Raw genomic sequence first — 19,628 nt, forward strand, 5'->3', positions numbered from 1 at the left:
CGGCCAAACTTCCCCCTGGCCATTACCACTCTTAATAACCCCCATCTATTAATTGTTTTCATTACTATGTTCTCCACCCCACTGAGAGCTGATGTTTGGTGAGTGTACTGGCACACTTCGGCTGTCATCATATCAGAGAATTACAAATTTAAAAATATTTTAATATCAAAATGCTATAACCTCATATTCACCATAATAATACGCACTTATATAGTCTTTCTTGTAAAAAGCAACACAAAGACCTTTAGAAAAAATACATTTAGAACAGAGTGGAATAAAATAATTCAAAGCAACAAAAGCATGGTTAATAATTGAAATTTCTTGTAGCTATATCGTGGTTTACATATAATAAGGTTGAACAGACTGTGCTAGTCTAGAGTAGAATTTAGCCAAGGCATCAGAGTTTACACCATTTCGTTACCAAGTTTTCAGTATCTTTAACTTAACTAACCTCCTTAGTGGTTTGGCTTACAATGCTTTGCTCTTATTTTTTTGCTTCTTACACCAAACATAAAATATATTTAAAAAAATCCATCAACTATCACTGAACAAGAGTATGTATATACCACCCTTAGCTGTGCTGTTCTCAGATTTACTGCCTTTTTTACAGTAACACCACAAACCAGGGTCCAGAGTCAACCAAATTGCAGCACAAACCAAACAATACTAACTCTCCCACTGTGACACACACATTGGAATGCTACCAGGCCCTAAAAAGACAATGCACAGTGGCAGAGTACCTGTATATGAACAGGGTGAAAGATGAGAGAGATCCAGATGAAACTCATGCCCACTGATCACAATCCAGCCAAAGAACTTGGCAAACCAAGATACCCAGAAAGGACAGGCTGTGCTCCCGCTGTCTGCAGACAGGAGTAGAAACGGATTCAAAACAGTTATCTTATCAGTGGAGGAAACTCAACAGGGTTAGCAGCCCAATGTGTGATCACCGCCTGAATAACTTATTTAAGAAATTTACACAAAGGCAGGTGTACAGGAGAAGGCTGTTTTTTTGCACCCTAAGCTTTTGAGAAAGACGAAAGCTTGTGATTTTTTGCACCATGTCTTCCAAATCTTTCAAAATGCCCTCCTTTTATATAGTACTTTTCATGCCAAAGGCTACCAAACCACTTTACTTTTACAATGGGACTACTGCATCATCCACCAGTGAAGTGAGCTCCCATGTAGGTGAAACATGCCAGGAATAGAAGCGATTAACTGCTTCACCAATTGATTTAAGGATGAAAGTTTAGGGAGACTAGACTGTAAAGGCCCAGAGCAGAATTTACCCATGACATAGGGTTTAACACCCCGATATACTGTAGGATCTTTAACAACCAAGTAGCCAGAACATTTCGGGTAACATCTCTTCCATTAGACAGCAGTCTCTCTAGCCACCATACTGTGGAAACATTTGCTCTCTTCTCAAAATAAAATCAACATTCTCTTTAGTTACCTTAAAACTGTTCCAAATATATGCATCTCAAATATTAGCAAAACAGAAAATATATAGTAATTTAAAATTAACTTAAAATAATAACAATAATAATAACCTAATATTATTCCAGTCCAAAAGCTGCAGGTATCTTTCTTCAGAAATTTTAAATGTAATGTTACATCCGATTCATTCCCTAAAACCTTCACCGTTTCCAAAAAATAAAAAAGGTTATATATGTTAAAATGTTTTCCCTGCAACAGGAAAAAAAACAGATTTCAAACAATTCCACTACATTTGCAATATCACATATAAGTAACATGATACACCATAAAGAAACGAATGAAAAGAACTTTATTCCAACGATACAAAAATGTCATCTGAGTATTTACATGTCCTCTAGCACTGTGAAGTGCTGTTTCTGCATTAGTTCTGCTTCATGGGTGCTGGGATGTTAGCGGAGGCTTGCTCCAGGTATGCCAGTGGACCCTGGGGGAGTTCTGTGGGCTTCTTGTGCTGTACGTTAATGTCCTCCAGGACCTGCTGCCAATGGCGAATTTTACTCAGGTGTTTCTGAATCAAGGCCTCTTTTCTCTGGAGCTCATTTCTTAACTCGGACACATCCTGAAAGAGCGAGTCAAATTTTAATACGACATCAGCACTGACAAGGCAAACTTTTAAAACATTTCAACATTGATGCAATTCTTTTATGCTCTTTTTGGAAAATGGACAAATCCTTCCAAATCAGATGGCCTTTTGGATCAAAGGAATGACTTCTGTGCATCACACAGGAAACACCAAATGGCATATTTAAATCACACTCTTCAATGCATTATTGACACGAGCAATGAAAGGTTCTTTTTCAGGATATTTGCTTTAGGTATCAAATAATTTGTCAACTGTGAGGACTAAGTAGTATAATATTTAAGAATTACTACAATATTTAATATATAAAAACATTTAAAAATTATTTTCCTAGAACTGATTTTCTGAGACCAAAAACAGATGCTGGAAATAGCGGGATGTTGGAAAGGTTTACTGACTTTTGCACATTGACACAGGTTAAAGTAGAACTGCAATTTTTTTTTATTCCAGGGTGAGAAAGAGTCAGCATTGAAGAGTGCATTTCAAAATGCAATGAAAGTAAAATGCACACAGCAGCGTGTAAAACCTTGAAATTTACATAACAAAATAGACCAAATTTCCAGTTATGCGCAGCTCCATATTTCCCTCATTGTCTTTGATTCAGAATGAGGCAACAAAACTTCCAAAATAACCAGCCCTATTACATTATAAACAGGCACGCTTGTGAATACATCTCTCTTATTGCAATAGAAATATTGCTCTTAGTCGTAAAACTATATTTAATGCGCATCTCAACTTATGTCTTAAACAATTATGATACAAAGGATCACTTAAATCGTGAAGGTCGATTTTTTTTCTATCAAGCACTGAGATCACCATCTTTTCATTGGTTGGTTTTTATAGGCAAAAACGGAACCTGATTGAGCACACGTTTCAGTTAAGTATCTGAAACAAAAATATATTTCATATTACAAACTGTCAGGCTTCATAATCACGTAAACTCCTAAGCAGAGTCAAAATGTCAATAAACATCCTATCCCAAATTAACTATTTGAAAACTAATCTTTTTATTTTGCAATATAAGGCAACATTTTTAGATACTTTAATTAGACTATTGACTGAATAAGTGTAATTGATTTGAATTTAACATATTGACTTTGCGACCGCTTTACTGACAAAAACTACTTATTAACTCTGCACGCAGATCATGCTGGAACATTTCTGCAGTGAAACGTCTGCTGCACGACCTGTACTTATTCACTCGCACATCGCATTCCATTAGTCTTTACAGTGACTAGGGAGCATGAAGGGCAGCTACACATCACAATTCACGGGAACTCTCACTCTTGCCCGTGGAGAGACCAGCAGTTTGCAACAACATGGCGACCATCCAGTACTTTCAAAAACGTCACGATTTTGTGCTTCATTTGAGACTTCCAAAAGTTTGTGATACCATCAATTAGTTTTTGTTACCCAGAATTAATAACCAGTCTGAGAAATTGGGACTGCAGTTCCCCTATAAGCAGTAAACTGTAGAACCTTAAAATATTCTTATAAGTCTACTGATCTAAGATTTTAGAGGCAAAACATGTGCTCCATCTGAGAAGACCAAGCCAAATTCAACTTCAGCACAAGAACCGATCATGAAACTGCAGAAGGGGCACAGAAATAAGGCACACTTAATTTAAACATGGTCATCTTACCTCTTTTACAACTTGCTCTGGTTTCTGTACAGACAACTGTAATCTCTTCTGAAGAAAGAAGCACTCAGTCTGTCTGGCAACATCTAGGAATTTCTGGATACACTGGTCTACACCTTTAAAAAACGTTTTGATGGAATGTATCACTTCAGTGCTGTACCTTATTAATAAATTAATTAAAAGAATGTACAGATGAAGCAAAAGTAAAAAAAATCTAAACCAGTAAGTACTGTAAAAACAAGCTGAAAGACAAATCAAGGACACTTATGTGGGATGCAGCTCTATCAAAAACTATGAGAGTAATCCCTGAATTAAACAGTGAAGTACAAAATTAAGGTTAAGAAATTCACCCAAAGCTCAGATCTGTTATGAATAATTTATTTTTTTACAACTCCATTACAAAGATGTACCAGAGTGCATACAAAAAACATACCGACAGAGGTCTCACCTGTTCGAATTTCTTCCTGATCAGTGCCATTTACGTAGTCTTGACTCACAAGGGATGCAAAACATGCCTAAAAGTGAAAAAACAGGACCATGAAATCAAAGTTTCTAAACATCAATATCCATCACACTTCTGCAAAACTGCAGTGTCCACTGATTTACAGGATACGCTGGCTCTATGTCCCTGCAACTGTTAAATGTCAATAGAAAGGAGGCAAAAATAAAAAACAAACAAACAAAACGTATTCCTTTGGACCGAAAAGTAATCTGATTTGTAAGGATTTGTCTTCTGTCCAAAAAAATCGCATCTGAGTACACTACACGTTGAAAAAGTATACTACACAGGGATATATACTAATTGCTACGCCTGCTTATGTTTGTGTTCTTTTACCCACGTATTGTAATCATCGCTTTAGCCCCATCTACCGCACAAAGGCGCTCATTGCGGCTAAATTAAATCTAATGTATAGGTTTTTACAGTCTCCGTTAATTAACGCAGGTCTTTAAATTTATGTACGATTCATTAGACGAAAACAACGCGTCATGTCGGAGAGAATTATATTGGTTTGAACGGAGTTTGTGGGTCCTAGGCTCCAAGCAAACCTAGATTTACAAGCAAAGGGATACAGACAGAATATTCCTCTTAAAAAGAACCCTTGACATACAGTGTTAATATCAAAACCTAAAAATATGGCCTCTACCTATGATAATTTGTATCCAGCTTTTAAGTACAGTACTGTTAAAATAGGATAAAGCTTATATTATGTATTTGAGAATAAACGATTTGTTGTTTTCTTCGGCTAACTTCAACGATGTGGTATATTTAAAAAAAAATCAACAATCAACCCGTCACCCATCATCCAGCATGGTGGGATTAGATTCTCTACTTCGACCCAAATTCCACTGCAAAATTTCTCTTCGACAAAACAATTTTACAGCAAGAAGGGAAGAAAACAATGTTGAAAAAATTAGTTATGCTCTCCCACTGTACCTCAAAAGAAGCTTCCAGATCATCCACCAGCGTTGTGCTCTGACCCCTAGCCCCGGTAGCAGCAGGTAGAAGACCGGGCTGACCAGGGGCACCCGGAGCTCCCGCAGGATGGGGTCCTGGCGGCTGCTGCCCTGGAAACATCCCGCTCATGGAAGAAGCCATGACCGCTGCTGAATGACGCTCAGGCTGCCCCGAGCTCTGCTGGGAAGGGGAACTTCCCGTCACATGACACACAAGCCGATTACGTATTTTGTGTGCGACTGTATCTAATCAAGGGGCAAGAGGGTATTTTCAAGATTTTTTTTTCTCCCCAATGTCTACCCCACTTTACTATAAAATCAACTTGGAATATGTAATTATTACGGAGATAATGCTGACCTTAGTAATAAATCTCACACTAATGAAATACATCTGTTCATTCTGGGCTCCATTTTTAAAGGTGAAATCACGTATTTCTATGCAGAACATCGAAATGTTACAATGAAATTATTTCAGGAAATAGGAATCAAGGGCTCTTTAAGATGGGAAAAGAGGTATGTGCTGTAAGATAGCAGGGGGAAATTCAGGAAGATTGGGAATCATATCTATAGGGAATTGCTTACGCCAAGGGTCATATCGACAGTACTATATTTTCAAGGTTCTCCAGCTATCATAAAAAAAGATGGAAAGTCAGGGTCATCACAGTTTCCCATGGCCTGGAAGGTGAACAATCATAGCCAATACTTAGGAAAGTACCCCACAAATGCCTGCTTATTTAAATTGAATAATGGACATGAGCTCCCATAGTTAAAGGAAATGCTAGTAAGTTAACTGGCTTCTTGGAAACTCAGTCCTGGTATGAGTCTGTGCATATTTCTGCCTGCAAGTCCTGTATTTGGAGTACTCCGCCTTGTGCCCAATGCACCCCGAAATAGGCTCTGGCTCCCCCACGACTCTGAACTAGACAAAGAGGTTATAAAATGGACAGATGGGTATATGTACAAAAGTGTCCTACAACCTATGTCTTGTCTTCAATTTATTCAAGAGAAAATCTCTCAGACAGCAGACTTTCATAATTTGTTCCAGTCATCTATCATACAAAATACATGATTTAACAGCAAAAACCTTATAAAATGATGACCTCCAAAAAACCACAGTAACCATTTCCAAGCGGAAGTGTTACTACCAGTAAACCTTTATACTTCTTTACTCAGTCTAGCAGCAAACTCAACCAGAGTTCTGGTTGGCCTCCCAGACATGCCTTTGCGTAGATAGGGGACTTCATCTTTGTTTGACATGACTCCAGCTATATCCAGATGTGCCCAGTGTGGTGCCGTCACAAACTCCCGGAGGAAAGCTGCAGCAGTGCAGGCGCCTCCCGACCTGAGGAACAAGGCAAAAGTGCTTAAAAAGAAAAGCCTCAGGCTCTTTTCACTACCATCCCATCAAAATGGAATCCCAAAACGACGGTCCTGAGAAAACTGTACAGTAATTCCACCAACAACAAAAACTTATCTATACTGCTAAATCTAATTGCTTATAGAGTAATAAAGACTAAATGCTTTGACTCTGTTCGAAAGAAGAAGCATCTTTTATTGTTGTTTTAGACGGTTTCCCTATTCTCTTCACTTACCGGCTGTATTTTCCAATGTTGTTCAGGTCTGCCAGCTGACTCTCTGTTACCTGCCGGGTATAATGTTGGAAGAGAGGCATCCGCCAAACCCGATCACCAGTCATGATGCTTGCCTAAAAAGATGGAGATTGTTTATCCTTTTGCATTCACTTTTAATTTGTAGTTCAAACAGCTTCAAAAATATTGAAAACAATTTTACCTTATGCAGTTCTTCCCATAACCAGTCGGAATTAGTAAAAACACCAGTAGCAGCTGACCCCAGAGCTACGTCCATGGCACCTGCATGCAAAATATGGACAGGAAATTTAACTTTTATCTGCATGATGAAAGCAAGAACTAAGATTTTAACAAATGAGGTGAACCCTTCACTCTAAACTAATTATAACAAGTTCTGAGTTTCAAATAAACATGCCAAATAGGTTAAAAACATTCTCTTGTTTGTGGTCTTTCTTAAGTTCAGACAAGAGAAGCAAATGTCAGGTTACCTACAGAGGTATCTTCAGCACTGTCATGGTACTCTGAGGATTACCAGGTTCACTGATGTTTAAATCCCTTTTAACTTACTTTCTAACTTATTTAAACTTAACTACTTTAGATACAAAAGCTGTTTTGGACATAGATTCCAAGGGATATGGGTAAAACTCCCTCATTCATATAGTATTCTTCTGATGTTGTAAGTGTGGAGAAATTAACCATCTTTTTAAGTCAGGCAGCTCTTCAGAGAAAGGAATGCATGGGATGTGCACGTTGTGTCATAAATAACATTTTTGTTGCTGCACATAACATAAATATTAACAAAGGACATTTCCTTAGTTCTGAAAAGAGCAAATGTTATGCCAAAATGAATTCTCCTTGGGGAGACCATATGTTACTGTAAGACCACCGAATTTCTGCAAAACAGAAATGTCTATTGTCTAAGTAAAGCACATGACAGCACAAGTGACCACCGCAACAAATGCCTTTCAGCATTTTAGCTCTGGTATGCAACACTCAGCACAATATAAGCTGTATGCTTAGTTTCCCCCCAAAATTATTTTGATTGATATTGTAGTTTGTTTTGCTGTGACATACATACCTGTTAATGTTGCAGCATTGACTATTGCCTTGGGGTTAAAACTGTGTGCATAGCACAGAGAGTCTGCCAGTATTAACCGGCCTTCCGCATCAGTGTTATCAATCTGTGAGAAATTGAAGTACAGTATATATGAAATTAAATATATCTTTCCCACATCAAAGGAAACTGGATCTGCTATCAAGTTATCTAACTTGCAAAGCTGCACTGGATCGTACAGATGAATTAGTAATAATTTATGTTTTCACAAAACACATGAATAATGCATTGCAAAAGCATGGTATTAAATCACCTAATATGCCTTGCTTTTAAATATTAATTCTACGGTACAAAACCTGTAATTCTACAGGTTAACATACCATACACAAGGCATCTATTCATAATTCTTATAAGCTGTGGACATGCAGAAGGCCTATTTTTTCCTACTAAATCCACTTTGATGGTTTTGCACAACTCTGATTATACATATCAAATACATTTCGAATTCACAATGATTTCTTGATTCAAAATGACAACAATCCAAATGGAAATAATCTTATTACCTCACAGTCATTGCTTTCATTTCTCTCGTACTGTCCCTTGCAGTAGTTTCAGTGGAGCTGTTGGCTATGATAAGCAGCCTTTTCTAGCACAGCGTTTCCTGTTATGTTTTTACATTTAATGTTTTTGTACTGCTTGCATGCAAATTGCTGCACTTGTCTACATTAAACAACATCAGCTAGGTGTTTGCCCAGTCATGAATGTTATTGAAATCTTTTTGAATTTCATTAGCTGCTTCTACAGTGTCTGCTAATACTCCTGATTTGGTATCATCTGCAAACTTCACTAGTTTACAAAATATTCTGGAATCTACTGTAGATCACTGATATAAATTAAGAAGAACGGAACAGAGAACTGGAAGGTTTCTTATGATATATTTCACAGGCTTTAAAGCAGGTCTTATTTGCTTAAAAATGTCATCTACAAACAGAACATTTACAGAATACTATTCAAGTATCTAATGGTTAATATACCTGTATTGTTTTTCCATTCTTTGCCCTTACTACATCACCAGGTTTATTTGCTTTGCCACTTGGCATGTTTTCACAGAGAGGTGCCAAACCTAAAAAATAATAACATTAAAGTGTTGGAAAAGCATAAACACATTTTGTTTTACAAACACCAGAGTTCTATAATTATGATTTAACACTTCGATGCCGAGTTCATTGTGCCAGACATGCACGTTCCTAGTGTTTTAATTACGCAGGTTAAAAACTCATTTTAATTAACAAGTAAACATGGAAATGTTCCTTCAAGATGCCTGTAGCTTATTAAAACATGATAGCTTGAAAACACCAAATTCACATATTTACAATCTATACAACACAATCTAGCTATATAGCTCTTTTCTGGACACTCCACTCAAAAGCGCTTTACAGGTAATGGGGACTCCCCTCCACCACTACCAATGTGCAGCCCCACCTGGATGATGCGACGGCAGCCGTAGTGCGCCAGTATGCTCACCACACATCAGCTATCAGTGGGGAGGAAAGCAGAGTGATGGAGCCAATTCATAGATGGGGATTAATGGGAGGCCGTGACTGGTAAAGGCCAATAGGAAATTTGGCCAGGATGACCTTTTACGTCTCATCCGAAGGATGGCGCCTTTTTACAGAATAGTGTCCACATCACTATACTGGGGTATCAGGACCCACACAGACTGCAGGGTGAGCGCCCCCTGCTGGCCCCACTAACACCTCTTCCAGCAGCAACCTTAGTACCATCCAGGTACTGACCAGGCTCACACCTGCTGAGCTTCAGTGAATTGCCAGATGTGAATTGCAGGGTGACACGGCTGCTGAATGTCTCTTCTTCACCATGACTACAATCTTTTACACGCACAGCAGGCATGCCTTTCTTACCCACGATGTTGAGGGGGAGTTTTAAGGCTGCCGCGGTGACGATGGCGGCGCACACAGTCGCTGCTCCACCCATGTCGGCTCTCATGGCGTCCATGCCTGAGGAGGGCTTCAGTGAAATCCCACCACTTCAAAACAGGATCGCAAACACACACGGTTCCTCTCGGCTCATAATAATCAGGCACCTACACGTAACTTGACAGACACGTGGCTCATCCTGGCTTGAACATTCCATGGACACATTATGATAAAACCAGCTTACCACCCCTGTCAAAAGAGACCTTAACCCACGCAAGGCTGAGGCGATGGCTTTTATTCCCTTGCATGCATTTGGGCACGGGTGTAGTGGTGGAAAGATCTTATCTGGGATTCAGAACTCAGAGTTAGTAAAGGAACAAGTAAAGGTTTATTCCATGCTGAAAGGAAAAAAAAGGATACACAACATTTCAGCCATGGAGCCTTCTTCAGGTGTCAGAGTTTCATTCCCAAGAGAACATTCCCTTTCAATCCCAAGGCTTCACAGCCGAAACGTTGCGTCTCTTTTCTTTTCAGCATGGAATAAGCCTTTACTTGTTCCTTTGCAGCCTACGCATGCTGACATAGCCACCTACTTAAACGTCTTCAACCCAGAGTCATTAAGTCAGTTTGGGAGTAACTCAGAGACAAGTAAGATCTCAAGGTAGAATTATATCCCTTTTATAGGCAATAAAAAAAACAAACTGCCTTCATAATACCTGTCAAAGGTTATTCCTTTTCCCACTAACACAAGAGGAGGCTGACTTGCACTGGAGCTCCCACTGTAGTGCAGTTCCAGGAACACTGGGGGTTCGTCCGAGCCTCTGGACACACTCAGGAAAGCTCCCATTTGGTGGTTTTCTATCCAGGACTTCGGCCTGGGTGAAAGAAAATGAGGAAGTAGTACTACAGAAAATCCAACTAGCAAGAAAACATAACAAATGGAAAAGAAGAACCAAAGTTTGCATTTTGACTGAATGATCTATTTAATTACATATGGACATAAAACCCCTCAAAAATCTGTTCAAAGGTGTGAAATCTATAGCAACTACTGAATCACGTTTGATTCAGTAAACAGAATCAGAAGTTTACTTCTCCAGCAGTGACACACAAACCAAAGAATACAACTGGAAACGGGGAGGAAGATCAGTTAAAATTAACGGCCACTTTTCTGCACAAAGGATTGTGGGTGTCTTGAATAACCTCATGTTCCTCTTCTTTTAGAAACAGTTTATTGATTAATCTGGCATGCAAATAAACTAGCTGAAGTGCCTCTTCTCATTTGTAACCTTTATTATGTTGTTTTAATTAAAGACCCAATTAAAAAACTGCTGTACACCACTACCTTATATGTACTGTGACCTTGTCTGCCCAAGGTTTAAGTCTCTGCTGTATTGTCTCTGAAAAACACGTTGGGGTGATGTAGTTGGCAGGGGCTTCCATCAAATATCTGGCCAGATTCTGTCCTTCAGCATAAATCACTCCTCTTTCCCAAGCTGCAGCATCAGTGCTGGAAAACAGCATCAAATCACATTTACATTCATATATTTTAAGTCTCTTCTTATACAAAATTCATTGTAAACTTTAGTTTTAGACACATTTATATAAGGGAAAACATCCTCATTTTGTGAGACAAAATATCCTCAATACATGTTTTCTTTTCTTACTTTTAAGTATAAAAAGTAAAAACAAAGGTCTAAATGTTTCAATCAACTCAGATTAAGTCTTTTTCTTACAAATGTAGTGTTTTGTTGTAACAACATCAACAATAAGTTTCAGTTACATAAAAATGCAGCATACCAAAGCTGACATTTCTTCAAAATGTCCATTTTTCTTAACATCAAACAATCAGTTACGTTTTTTCAGTTTAAATTGGTTCAAAGGGGGAAAAGTACCAAAGTAAAACGTTTGCCAGAGTTCCAAAGCACAAATAACATGAGTCATGGGTAATGTTTTTGGAGACGTTAAATACATGACACGTGTACTCACTATCTTAACGCAGAACACTAAAAGAGGATCTATTACTGTGCTTGATCTGAAGGTTTCCACTACCTGGCATGTAGCTGTGTCGTCACCAACGTCTTTTTCTTCTGCTTAAACTCATCATACTCAAACAGCCCCAGAACAGCGCCCTCCGCAGCCGCCTGGGCATCACCACAAGGGTCAACCTCCACAACTGGAATCTCCAGATCCTGCAGCTGCCTGCAGCCAACTGAAAACCACAGACAAGAGGGTTCAACTCTCAGCTCACGTTATTAATCAGCTGTGCCCGAAAACACAGCCCTCAAAACATCTGAACAAAAATAGAGAAATACAATAGGTTTCCTTTGTCTTATCAACATTTCAAACATGCATGAATATTGATATTTCTTTTTTCATTGTTTATTTGTTTTGAAGTGACAAACATATGATTAGAATAACAAGTGTTTTCAAACAATAGTTTAAGATGCCTCATAAAGATGACGTAGCTTAAGAGTAATGCAGAGCTGCATTAAGTGGTCACTGAAACTACCAAAGGTAGCAGCTTTTAAAAACTTAAAAATGTACAGTAAGGTTTGTCTGGATAATGTTCCTTACTGTATTTTTAAAGGTTTACCTCTACATTATACTGCTTTGATTTAATTAAATGTTCACTGAAACAATGATGTGAGAGAGTTACTACTGGGATATAACGCAGTGTGAGATGATATGTATTTACCTGCTACAGCTGCTCTGATATTTTCCTTGCTGCCATCCCAGTTCTCCTGACTGCAGACTCCAGCTGAACGTTTACCAAGACCTACAACAACGATGCTCGAAAAATCCTAAAACACAAATGCAAAAGAAAAAAAAGGCTTATGATGAATCAATCTGATTGGTTTACTTAAAATTACTCCCTCAGAAAAAACAGGATTGTGTGCTTTCATAGGGCAGGTTAAAAAGAAAGAACAGTGGAAATTTCTCAATATGCCTTGTGCCATCTTTTGAAAGGAAATTACAAGCAAACATCTAGGTTTAACTGATGTGAATTCTCATTTCTTTCAAATTGTACACCCACAGATACAGTTGCTTTTTTTTAGTTTTTACCTTGTGTATGCCATAAAATACCCGGCTTTTCCCCTTTTTCACAGCTGGCCCAGATCTGAGAAGTGTGGAAGAACAAGAAAATATTGATCATAAATTCTACTTTCTGTTATTTTTTCTTTTCATTATTGCGAAACAATATATTATATAACAGTAGATTACAAATACAATTCTATATACTATATAATACTCTTAGTAATATTCAAACCTGCTGCATACAATTCTACACTAGAAAAAAACACATTTTGAATGCCATACAGATTTGAAAAAGCTCTGAAACTGGGAATCAAGACTTACACAGATAATAGCTGTCTCAGGCTCCCTGACAGAGACCTGTCAAACACCTCTGCAGCTTCTGTGAGGTGGAAGTCGTTACTTTCCTTTTCTTGTTCATAAACGCCAAGGACTAGGCCCTGTGAAAAGCAACACAGCTACAGTCAGTGTTTTACAGCTCCCCAATTTCCCCAGAACAGTTATTTCAAACCTGTGTTTTTGTACTCCCTGGTTAATTCCAAAATTATCTATTTTTTGAGGGAGTTGAGGGTTTATATTTTTTGTATTATTTATATTTCTAGTTGTTAATCCAAATCTATGTGAACTACTCAAGATAAAGACGATTTCAGAACGCAGTAAATATGCTTAAAAACAACGTTTGCAATATTCTTCACAGCAATAAAATATGTTTATATAAAAACTGATACTGAAACCAGCAAAACATGTACTGCTGCAAAAACAATGTTGGTTTCAAATACAGATAACAACAGAACTTAATTTATCTATCCTGTTTTCTTCAAGTTCAAAGTATAAAACTTACCTTCTTGGCATCGCATTTGTTCCGGGATAATGAAAATGATCTGTAATTGGTTGTCCTGACTCCCGAAAAAAGTACTTTTCTGAACGGAAGCATCATACTTTACTTATTAGTTACCAGCTACAGAACTGCCTCATCCGCCTGTCCTGTATCATTCACTCTCACATGTACTGTACTTCAAAGTGTCAAGGTTTCCCATTTTTCCTACACGGCAGCGCTCTGATTCCGTCATTAACACGCGACACATGTAAGGGGCCGTTACAAAAGTACGATGGTACTTGTAAAGTACTCTCCAGTATTAGTACATTAAATATTTACACTTATTTAATTTACATTAAATATTTATTTAGGACCTTTGCAAGAAGAGGCAGGAGATTTTAACATCAACACAAGCCTCTTCTTTTTGCCTTTGGAAGTGCTGAATAAAAACATAGTTTTAAATATATGAATATGTAGTAGCATTAAATTAGTATCTGACATGGCAGATCACTCGCGAGAAATTAAATACTTTGTTTCCCACACTGGAATTCGTCTAGCTTTTCATATGCAAGGTGCAGGAATTTGAGAAACTGACAATTTCCCAGTACCAAAAATACAGCATTAAATCAAAACGAATGGTTGGTAACGGAAAGATTTATTCACATTTTTACAAGTATTGAAAAGCTGAGTTTGCAACTTCATGACCGTCCTGTACTTTTTATGTAGCTCCTTTTTTGGCTGAATTTCAAAGTCCAAAACGAGTCTGTGAAATGAAGATTTATGTCAGAATAACAGGACAAAATACAGTTGCAGTTTGAAAGCAGTGGTGATGTCTTGCAGATTTAAATAGACGTATCTCCTCTAATAACTTGCACAGTACTGCCACCGGCATTCTGTTTTTGTCATGAAAATGCGTTCATCAATTTGAACCCAAAACATATTGTAACGCAACGGGGGCTCAGGCGGGCGCCATTGCCGCATCAGGTCGGCCCCACACCGTCCGGGGCTCGAACCCGGGACTTCCGCGTCTCTCTGCAGCGACCTAGCCCCGTGAGCTAAAGAGAGATCTCTCCACAGCCCAGTAGCTGTAGTCCTGCTATCACAGGGAAGGGCGGTGACGTCACCTGCTCTGGTACGCCGGCTCTTACACAGTACCTGTCGGCCGTAAGCGTTACAATATTCTTAAGGCTTTTTCCCCTGTGTGTAGAGTCAGCAATGAAGAATGTCAAAGTTGGGTTTTCACTTTGATATCCAAAAGCATTTGTCTTGCCTAGTACAGAAGGTCTTCTGCTGTAACTGTAGGTTCTTCGGGTTTTTTAGTCTGTACTTTGGGGAAATGGATCCCACTAATGGCCACAACAATAAAGTTTGCTCCATGAGTAGCAGTGCTTGCTACACATAACCAGAAAGAGAAGTCATAATGCTCTTCCAAGATAATGAACTGAAAGACATTTTCCCGGAAGTTGGCCACTCTCTCAGTTAGGCGATGAAGCTTCAAAGCTGCGATGAAGCTGACAACTCCAAACACTCCAAACAGAGCTTAAGGAGAAAGAGGCAAGCAGAAAGTGTTAACAAAACAGCAAAGGAGCAGTAGATTGCAACAAAAACTAGGAAGTAATGTGCCATTTCAGATTATGGAAGGAATTTTTCATGGATTAGTATAGTTATATGGAGTCTGCAAGAACACCACTGTCCATCACATGAACTACCTACAGTATAAAGTAATAAAGATAACTTTTGGTCATCTTTTTTTAGTCTGTGCAGGCAAAATACCAAGCATCAAAAGCAATATTCTTTTTGTAACTGCAAGCAGCAGGTGCACTAATATTGTATTGAACAGAATTGACATTGGTAAATTCATTATGTGGGTTAATATTTGTCATCAGCAGCGTTGATTAACAAGGGCTCTACTGTGAAAGCTGCAGGCTAGTAGTGTGTGTGGCCACCTGTCATGCCCTCTGCAGCCAGAGGGTGCTCCTGCTCTGTCCTGTCCCTAGTTTCCTGTGCTTTGCTGTCCTTCCAGTGTCTCTCTCTCTCTGGGGCTATATATTTCCGGGTCACTTATTCTTGCTTGGCTCGTTCGGGATTGACGTTCGGGATGTCCTGAAACCCGCCTAGCACCAGGTCGCCCCAGGCTGTATCCAGGCTGTAGATCTCCTGTGGGAAGCTATCCCATCATCTTGTAAAGAGTGGACACATATACAAATTTTCATTGTATTTGAGTCCTAAGTGACATACTGTATTTCCCATCTTATCCCACAGATGTTCAATGTGGCTGAAGTCTGTCGAGTAGGACAATCATTATACAGTAAGTGACACTTTCACCATCTTTCAAGAAAGCTGTCATTGCATGAGCAGCATGAGGGCAGGCATTAACCAGCTAGAATGTTGTCACATCAGAGCCCGGATGATGGGCAGCAAATGAGGTCCCAGACCTTGATCAAAGTGCTGTAGTGTCACACAGGATACCTCTATTACAATATTACAAGTGGAATGCTGTAGTGACAAGACAGTACCACATAGGCCATCATACTTGAATCTAACAGGTGTCATTTCTTGAGTTCTCCCAGATCATGACCTATCATTGATTAATTGTGTTCAATTGCAAATCGATATCCAATATCCATTTACGGTACTTATGTGCATAGGTTCTATACTTTTTTTTACTATTTAATAATTTAAGATTATTTAGTGGTAAGACAGAAAACATAGTAACCTTTTTTTTTCACAAATGAACCTAGACAGTCATAGATATCTCTTGAGTTTTTGGGTATCATATCTTTAATTCTGTCAGCCTCTACCTGAAATGTATTAAATAATACATTCTGTTTGCAACAATAAAGTATTAAACCATAATAAAAATGTGACAGTCATGTTGCTTAAGGAAACTTAACTTGTAGTTCTGGGCTACCAGCAAAATATCCTAAACAAGAATATAAAAATATTGAAATACCTTACGAGTTCATAAATCAAAGCTGGCATATAAGGTTAAACTACAAAATTTGTATGTTTGTTTTCCTGTAAAAAAGTATAGACTCAGCTTGAGTCAGAGGGATCCTTGTCTGCATTATCCAAAGCTCAGTTTATAAATTATATTTATAATATATTATATTATATATTTACCTGCAACAAAGTTCCACAAGTATATCCCTCCTGGCCCTTTGATAGACTGATAAGGAATTTTCCTGGCATTATAAATGCAAAACCCAAAACTGATCAGAGCAAATACTATGGCAGTGAAGAGAAACAGGATAATCATCACGTGAAGTCCACTATTCAGTTTTTTCACAAGATTTGGAAAAACTGAAAAAAAAGAAAAAAAGCACAGTTAGATTTTTTTTAACTTCACTTTGTTTTACTTCAATTCATCAGACGAGTAGGTTGCGTTCCGGTTTTGACAACGGGCGCTACAGTGCACCAGAGCAGTACAGCATTTGTGCATTGTGATTAAAGGGCCAAATCTTGCATTCGGCAATCGCATTGCAAATAAAACAATCCACTGCAATGAATCAGAAATTCTCTCCTGTATCCAAGTGGGTGGTAGTACTTACATTTTCTATTAAAAGGTTTTCATAAATAAAGTCACACCAAAGCCACAATTGTCACGATTGTAGTCCCTCCCACTTAAGGGCGCTCCGGGTCTTTCACTTCGGACTTGATTTTGTGCTCCTGCCCCCTGTTTCAGCCTCCTCCCAGCCCACCTTAAAAGTCTGACGCCCACTCAGTTCAGGGCTCTGCATTGATTCCTGTATCATGCGAGCCCGGGACCTGGATGCGCCTGGTTCTGCTATGGTTTTATTTTCCGCTCCTGTTCCGATCCGGTTCCTGTCTTTATCCTGTCTAGTCTCGGATGGACCGCCCGGCTTTGGACTTTGCCCGTTTTGGATTCCCCGTTTGGATTACTTCTGGATTGTTTGCCCCGGACTCACCCCCCTGGACACCTGCGCACTTTGGACACGCCCCCCTGTTTTCATTCCCGACTCCTGCACGCCTTTTTCCCCTGTGTTTTCCTCACTCCACCCCGGATCGTGTCGTCTGCATAGGGTCCTGAAAGAACTCGTTCGTTACAACAAAGGCTTATTTTGTCAGAGCTCTGCAGTGTGAAGCAGACTAGAGGGTGCATCGCTCCCTCCCTGGTGGGTTGGGTCCCTACTAGGAATTACCTTCCACTTATACAGCCTGAACCCACAACTTGTCACTCATGAGTCCAGAGGTAATGCCCCCTTCATGAGGAAGATTACAAAGAAAGTCGGGATTAATCACATCTTTTTCAGCCCATTGTTTTTATAAAGTCAACAATCAGTATGAATCTTTTTGGCAGTATCAAATACAGTAAATGCCCATGTTAAATCATCTAGGTTTTCAGAGGATCAGTTTAAGTACATAAGGAAATAAGAAAGTTAACAAATGAAAGGAGGCCATTAGGCCTCTTTAGCCCGTTTGATATTTAGTCGTTTTTAATACAAGGGTCTCATCACAGTGACTTTATCAGCATGGCTGGGTAGCTTGTTTCACAATCCCACAATCCTTGGGTTAAAGAAGTGGTCCCTGCTCAATTTTAAAAGCACTTCCATGCAGTTTCAACTTGTCTTCTGGTTTGTGTTTCAATGCTAATTTTGAATAAATCTCCTGGATTTTATCTTGTCAGTGCATTTACTGTCACAGTTAGGCTGTTAATTCAATGATAAGGATGACATTCAACTTGAATTAAAGGGGAACTGCTATACTTCTTTCTATATTTCAGGGTTAGAAAGAATGGGCATTGATGAGTGCATTTCAAGCCACAATGTACACAATAGCATGTAAAACCTCCAATTTACATTACAAAATAGGCTACATTTCCGGCTTAAATAAGTGAATATTTAAACCAGGGGATTAATGCAATGTATACCAACAAAAGACAGAAAGAGTCATTTATTCTCATATCAGAAAAAATGAAGAAAACAAAACTTACTGTATATCTTGGAGCGTCGACTGCCTAGACCGCATTGCCTTATTTTGCCTCCTTGGAAAAGACCAAAGTAAATGTCTCCAACAAATTTCACCAGCTCTGGATCCGAAGCATTCACCAGCTCAGCTCCTGTCTTGCACAGGATTTTTCCAGTCACCCACTTCTCAGTAGCAAGAGCCACAACAAGCAGCACGACGGAGGCAATGCTGAGCAGGGAAGCCAGGGAAAAAAGAGTCTTTTTCAACAGCCCAGGCATTGCATAGCTTACGAAAGCCTGACCTCACGCTGGCTGACTGTAATAGGACGCCGCAATGTGACTGGAGCCTTCTTGTAGGTTTGTAACGCTTCGTCAAACACCCCACAAACCTCCATTATTTCTGTCCCTCGTATGCTCTTTCCTAACTAAATAAAAAGCAAATGTTAAAGACTTTCCCTAGTTCCTACTCACTACAGTCAGTATAAATAGCCACCTCAGAACATTTGGAAACAAAACCTGATTAGTAGCCTAGCGCAGCAGAGATCTCTCTTACCACACAAAGGTAATTCTATCTGTGCTTGTCTGCTAAAGTTCCATCCAGAGGTTTAATTGTTGGTCTTCCCCAGTCCAGTCTGCAGCACTAATATTCATAGGCAGCAGCAGGTTATAGCTACAGATGCTAAGACAAAATAGCATATTTCAGTTTTTAATATCAAGGCATGACTGATACACGGCAGTGAATTTGTTACTTATGGTTTAATTGTCCTGTATCAGATGTCGTAGCAACTGTTATCGTCAAGGTTTCTAAATGTCATCTTAGCTACAATGCAGAGCAATTCTTCCAAACCACAAAGCATGAAACCATTTAAGAGCAGAAATGGCAGGGCAAAGTGTCAGATAAAAATGTATGAGCTAAAAGGCTTGAATATTACAAGCTTGAAATATAAGAAATGAAATCCGATTTGAGATTAGACACTTCGGTGAATGGATTCTGAAAGCTACAGAGCATTCTTGAGGATAAAAGATGGCAGGTTTGAAAGAAGATCATTTTACAGCCCTTTAAGGTTAATTTTAGAATAAAGGCTTGGCATTTAA

General features: G+C 38.9%; 3 protein-coding genes across 3 annotated transcripts; all 3 read right to left on the reverse strand.

Moving 5' to 3' along the window:
* Window positions 1-140: 140 nt before the first annotated feature.
* On the reverse strand, window positions 141-5,356 carry med28 (mediator complex subunit 28). The gene is made up of 4 exons (XM_088918506.1): window positions 5,156-5,356; window positions 4,169-4,235; window positions 3,724-3,836; window positions 141-2,059 (listed from the first exon to the last, which is right to left on the reverse strand). The coding sequence occupies exons 1-4, from the start codon at window positions 5,315-5,317 to the stop codon at window positions 1,862-1,864; spliced, it is 540 nt and encodes a 179-aa protein (XP_088774632.1). The 5' UTR covers window positions 5,318-5,356; the 3' UTR covers window positions 141-1,861.
* Window positions 5,357-6,157: 801 nt separating this feature from the next.
* lap3 (leucine aminopeptidase 3) lies at window positions 6,158-13,853 on the reverse strand. The gene is made up of 13 exons (XM_088918491.1): window positions 13,630-13,853; window positions 13,113-13,228; window positions 12,819-12,873; window positions 12,451-12,556; window positions 11,805-11,964; window positions 11,098-11,262; window positions 10,472-10,630; window positions 9,741-9,865; window positions 8,853-8,941; window positions 7,843-7,945; window positions 6,967-7,046; window positions 6,768-6,880; window positions 6,158-6,517 (listed from the first exon to the last, which is right to left on the reverse strand). The coding sequence occupies exons 1-13, from the start codon at window positions 13,723-13,725 to the stop codon at window positions 6,331-6,333; spliced, it is 1,554 nt and encodes a 517-aa protein (XP_088774617.1). The 5' UTR covers window positions 13,726-13,853; the 3' UTR covers window positions 6,158-6,330.
* A 771-nt stretch (window positions 13,854-14,624) lies between these two features.
* clrn2 (clarin 2) lies at window positions 14,625-18,812 on the reverse strand. The gene is made up of 3 exons (XM_088917836.1): window positions 18,560-18,812; window positions 16,729-16,908; window positions 14,625-15,144 (listed from the first exon to the last, which is right to left on the reverse strand). Exons 1-3 carry the CDS (start codon window positions 18,810-18,812, stop codon window positions 14,876-14,878), a joined length of 702 nt encoding a protein of 233 aa, XP_088773962.1. The 3' UTR covers window positions 14,625-14,875.
* Window positions 18,813-19,628: the final 816 nt, after the last annotated feature.

The sequence above is a fragment of the Atractosteus spatula genome, chromosome 1, assembly GCF_055471065.1.
Source record: "Atractosteus spatula isolate fAtrSpa1 chromosome 1, fAtrSpa1.hap1, whole genome shotgun sequence".
Lineage (NCBI taxonomy): Eukaryota > Metazoa > Chordata > Actinopteri > Semionotiformes > Lepisosteidae > Atractosteus > Atractosteus spatula.

Excerpts from the sequence above, each read along its gene's own strand:
- med28 (XM_088918506.1), bottom strand. The coding sequence starts at position 5,317 with ATGGCTTCTTCCATGAGCGGGATGTTTCCAGGGCAGCAGCCGCCAGGA. Across the intron at positions 4,236-5,155 it reads ATCTGGAAGCTTCTTTTGAG|GCATGTTTTGCATCCCTTGT; the intron begins GTACAGTGGGAG and ends TTTCACTTTTAG. Across the intron at positions 2,060-3,723 it reads CAGAGCAAGTTGTAAAAGAG|GATGTGTCCGAGTTAAGAAA; the intron begins GTAAGATGACCA and ends TCGCTCTTTCAG.
- lap3 (XM_088918491.1), bottom strand. The coding sequence starts at position 13,725 with ATGATGCTTCCGTTCAGAAAAGTACTTTTTTCGGGAGTCAGGACAACC. Across the intron at positions 11,263-11,804 it reads ACGACACAGCTACATGCCAG|CACTGATGCTGCAGCTTGGG; the intron begins GTAGTGGAAACC and ends GCTGTTTTCCAG. Across the intron at positions 7,047-7,842 it reads CAATGCTGCAACATTAACAG|GTGCCATGGACGTAGCTCTG; the intron begins GTATGTATGTCA and ends TTTTGCATGCAG.
- clrn2 (XM_088917836.1), bottom strand. The coding sequence starts at position 18,812 with ATGCCTGGGCTGTTGAAAAAGACTCTTTTTTCCCTGGCTTCCCTGCTC. Across the intron at positions 16,909-18,559 it reads TCGACGCTCCAAGATATACA|TTTTTCCAAATCTTGTGAAA; the intron begins GTAAGTTTTGTT and ends CTTTTTTTTCAG. Across the intron at positions 15,145-16,728 it reads CTTGTGGAACTTTGTTGCAG|CTCTGTTTGGAGTGTTTGGA; the intron begins GTAAATATATAA and ends TTTCTCCTTAAG.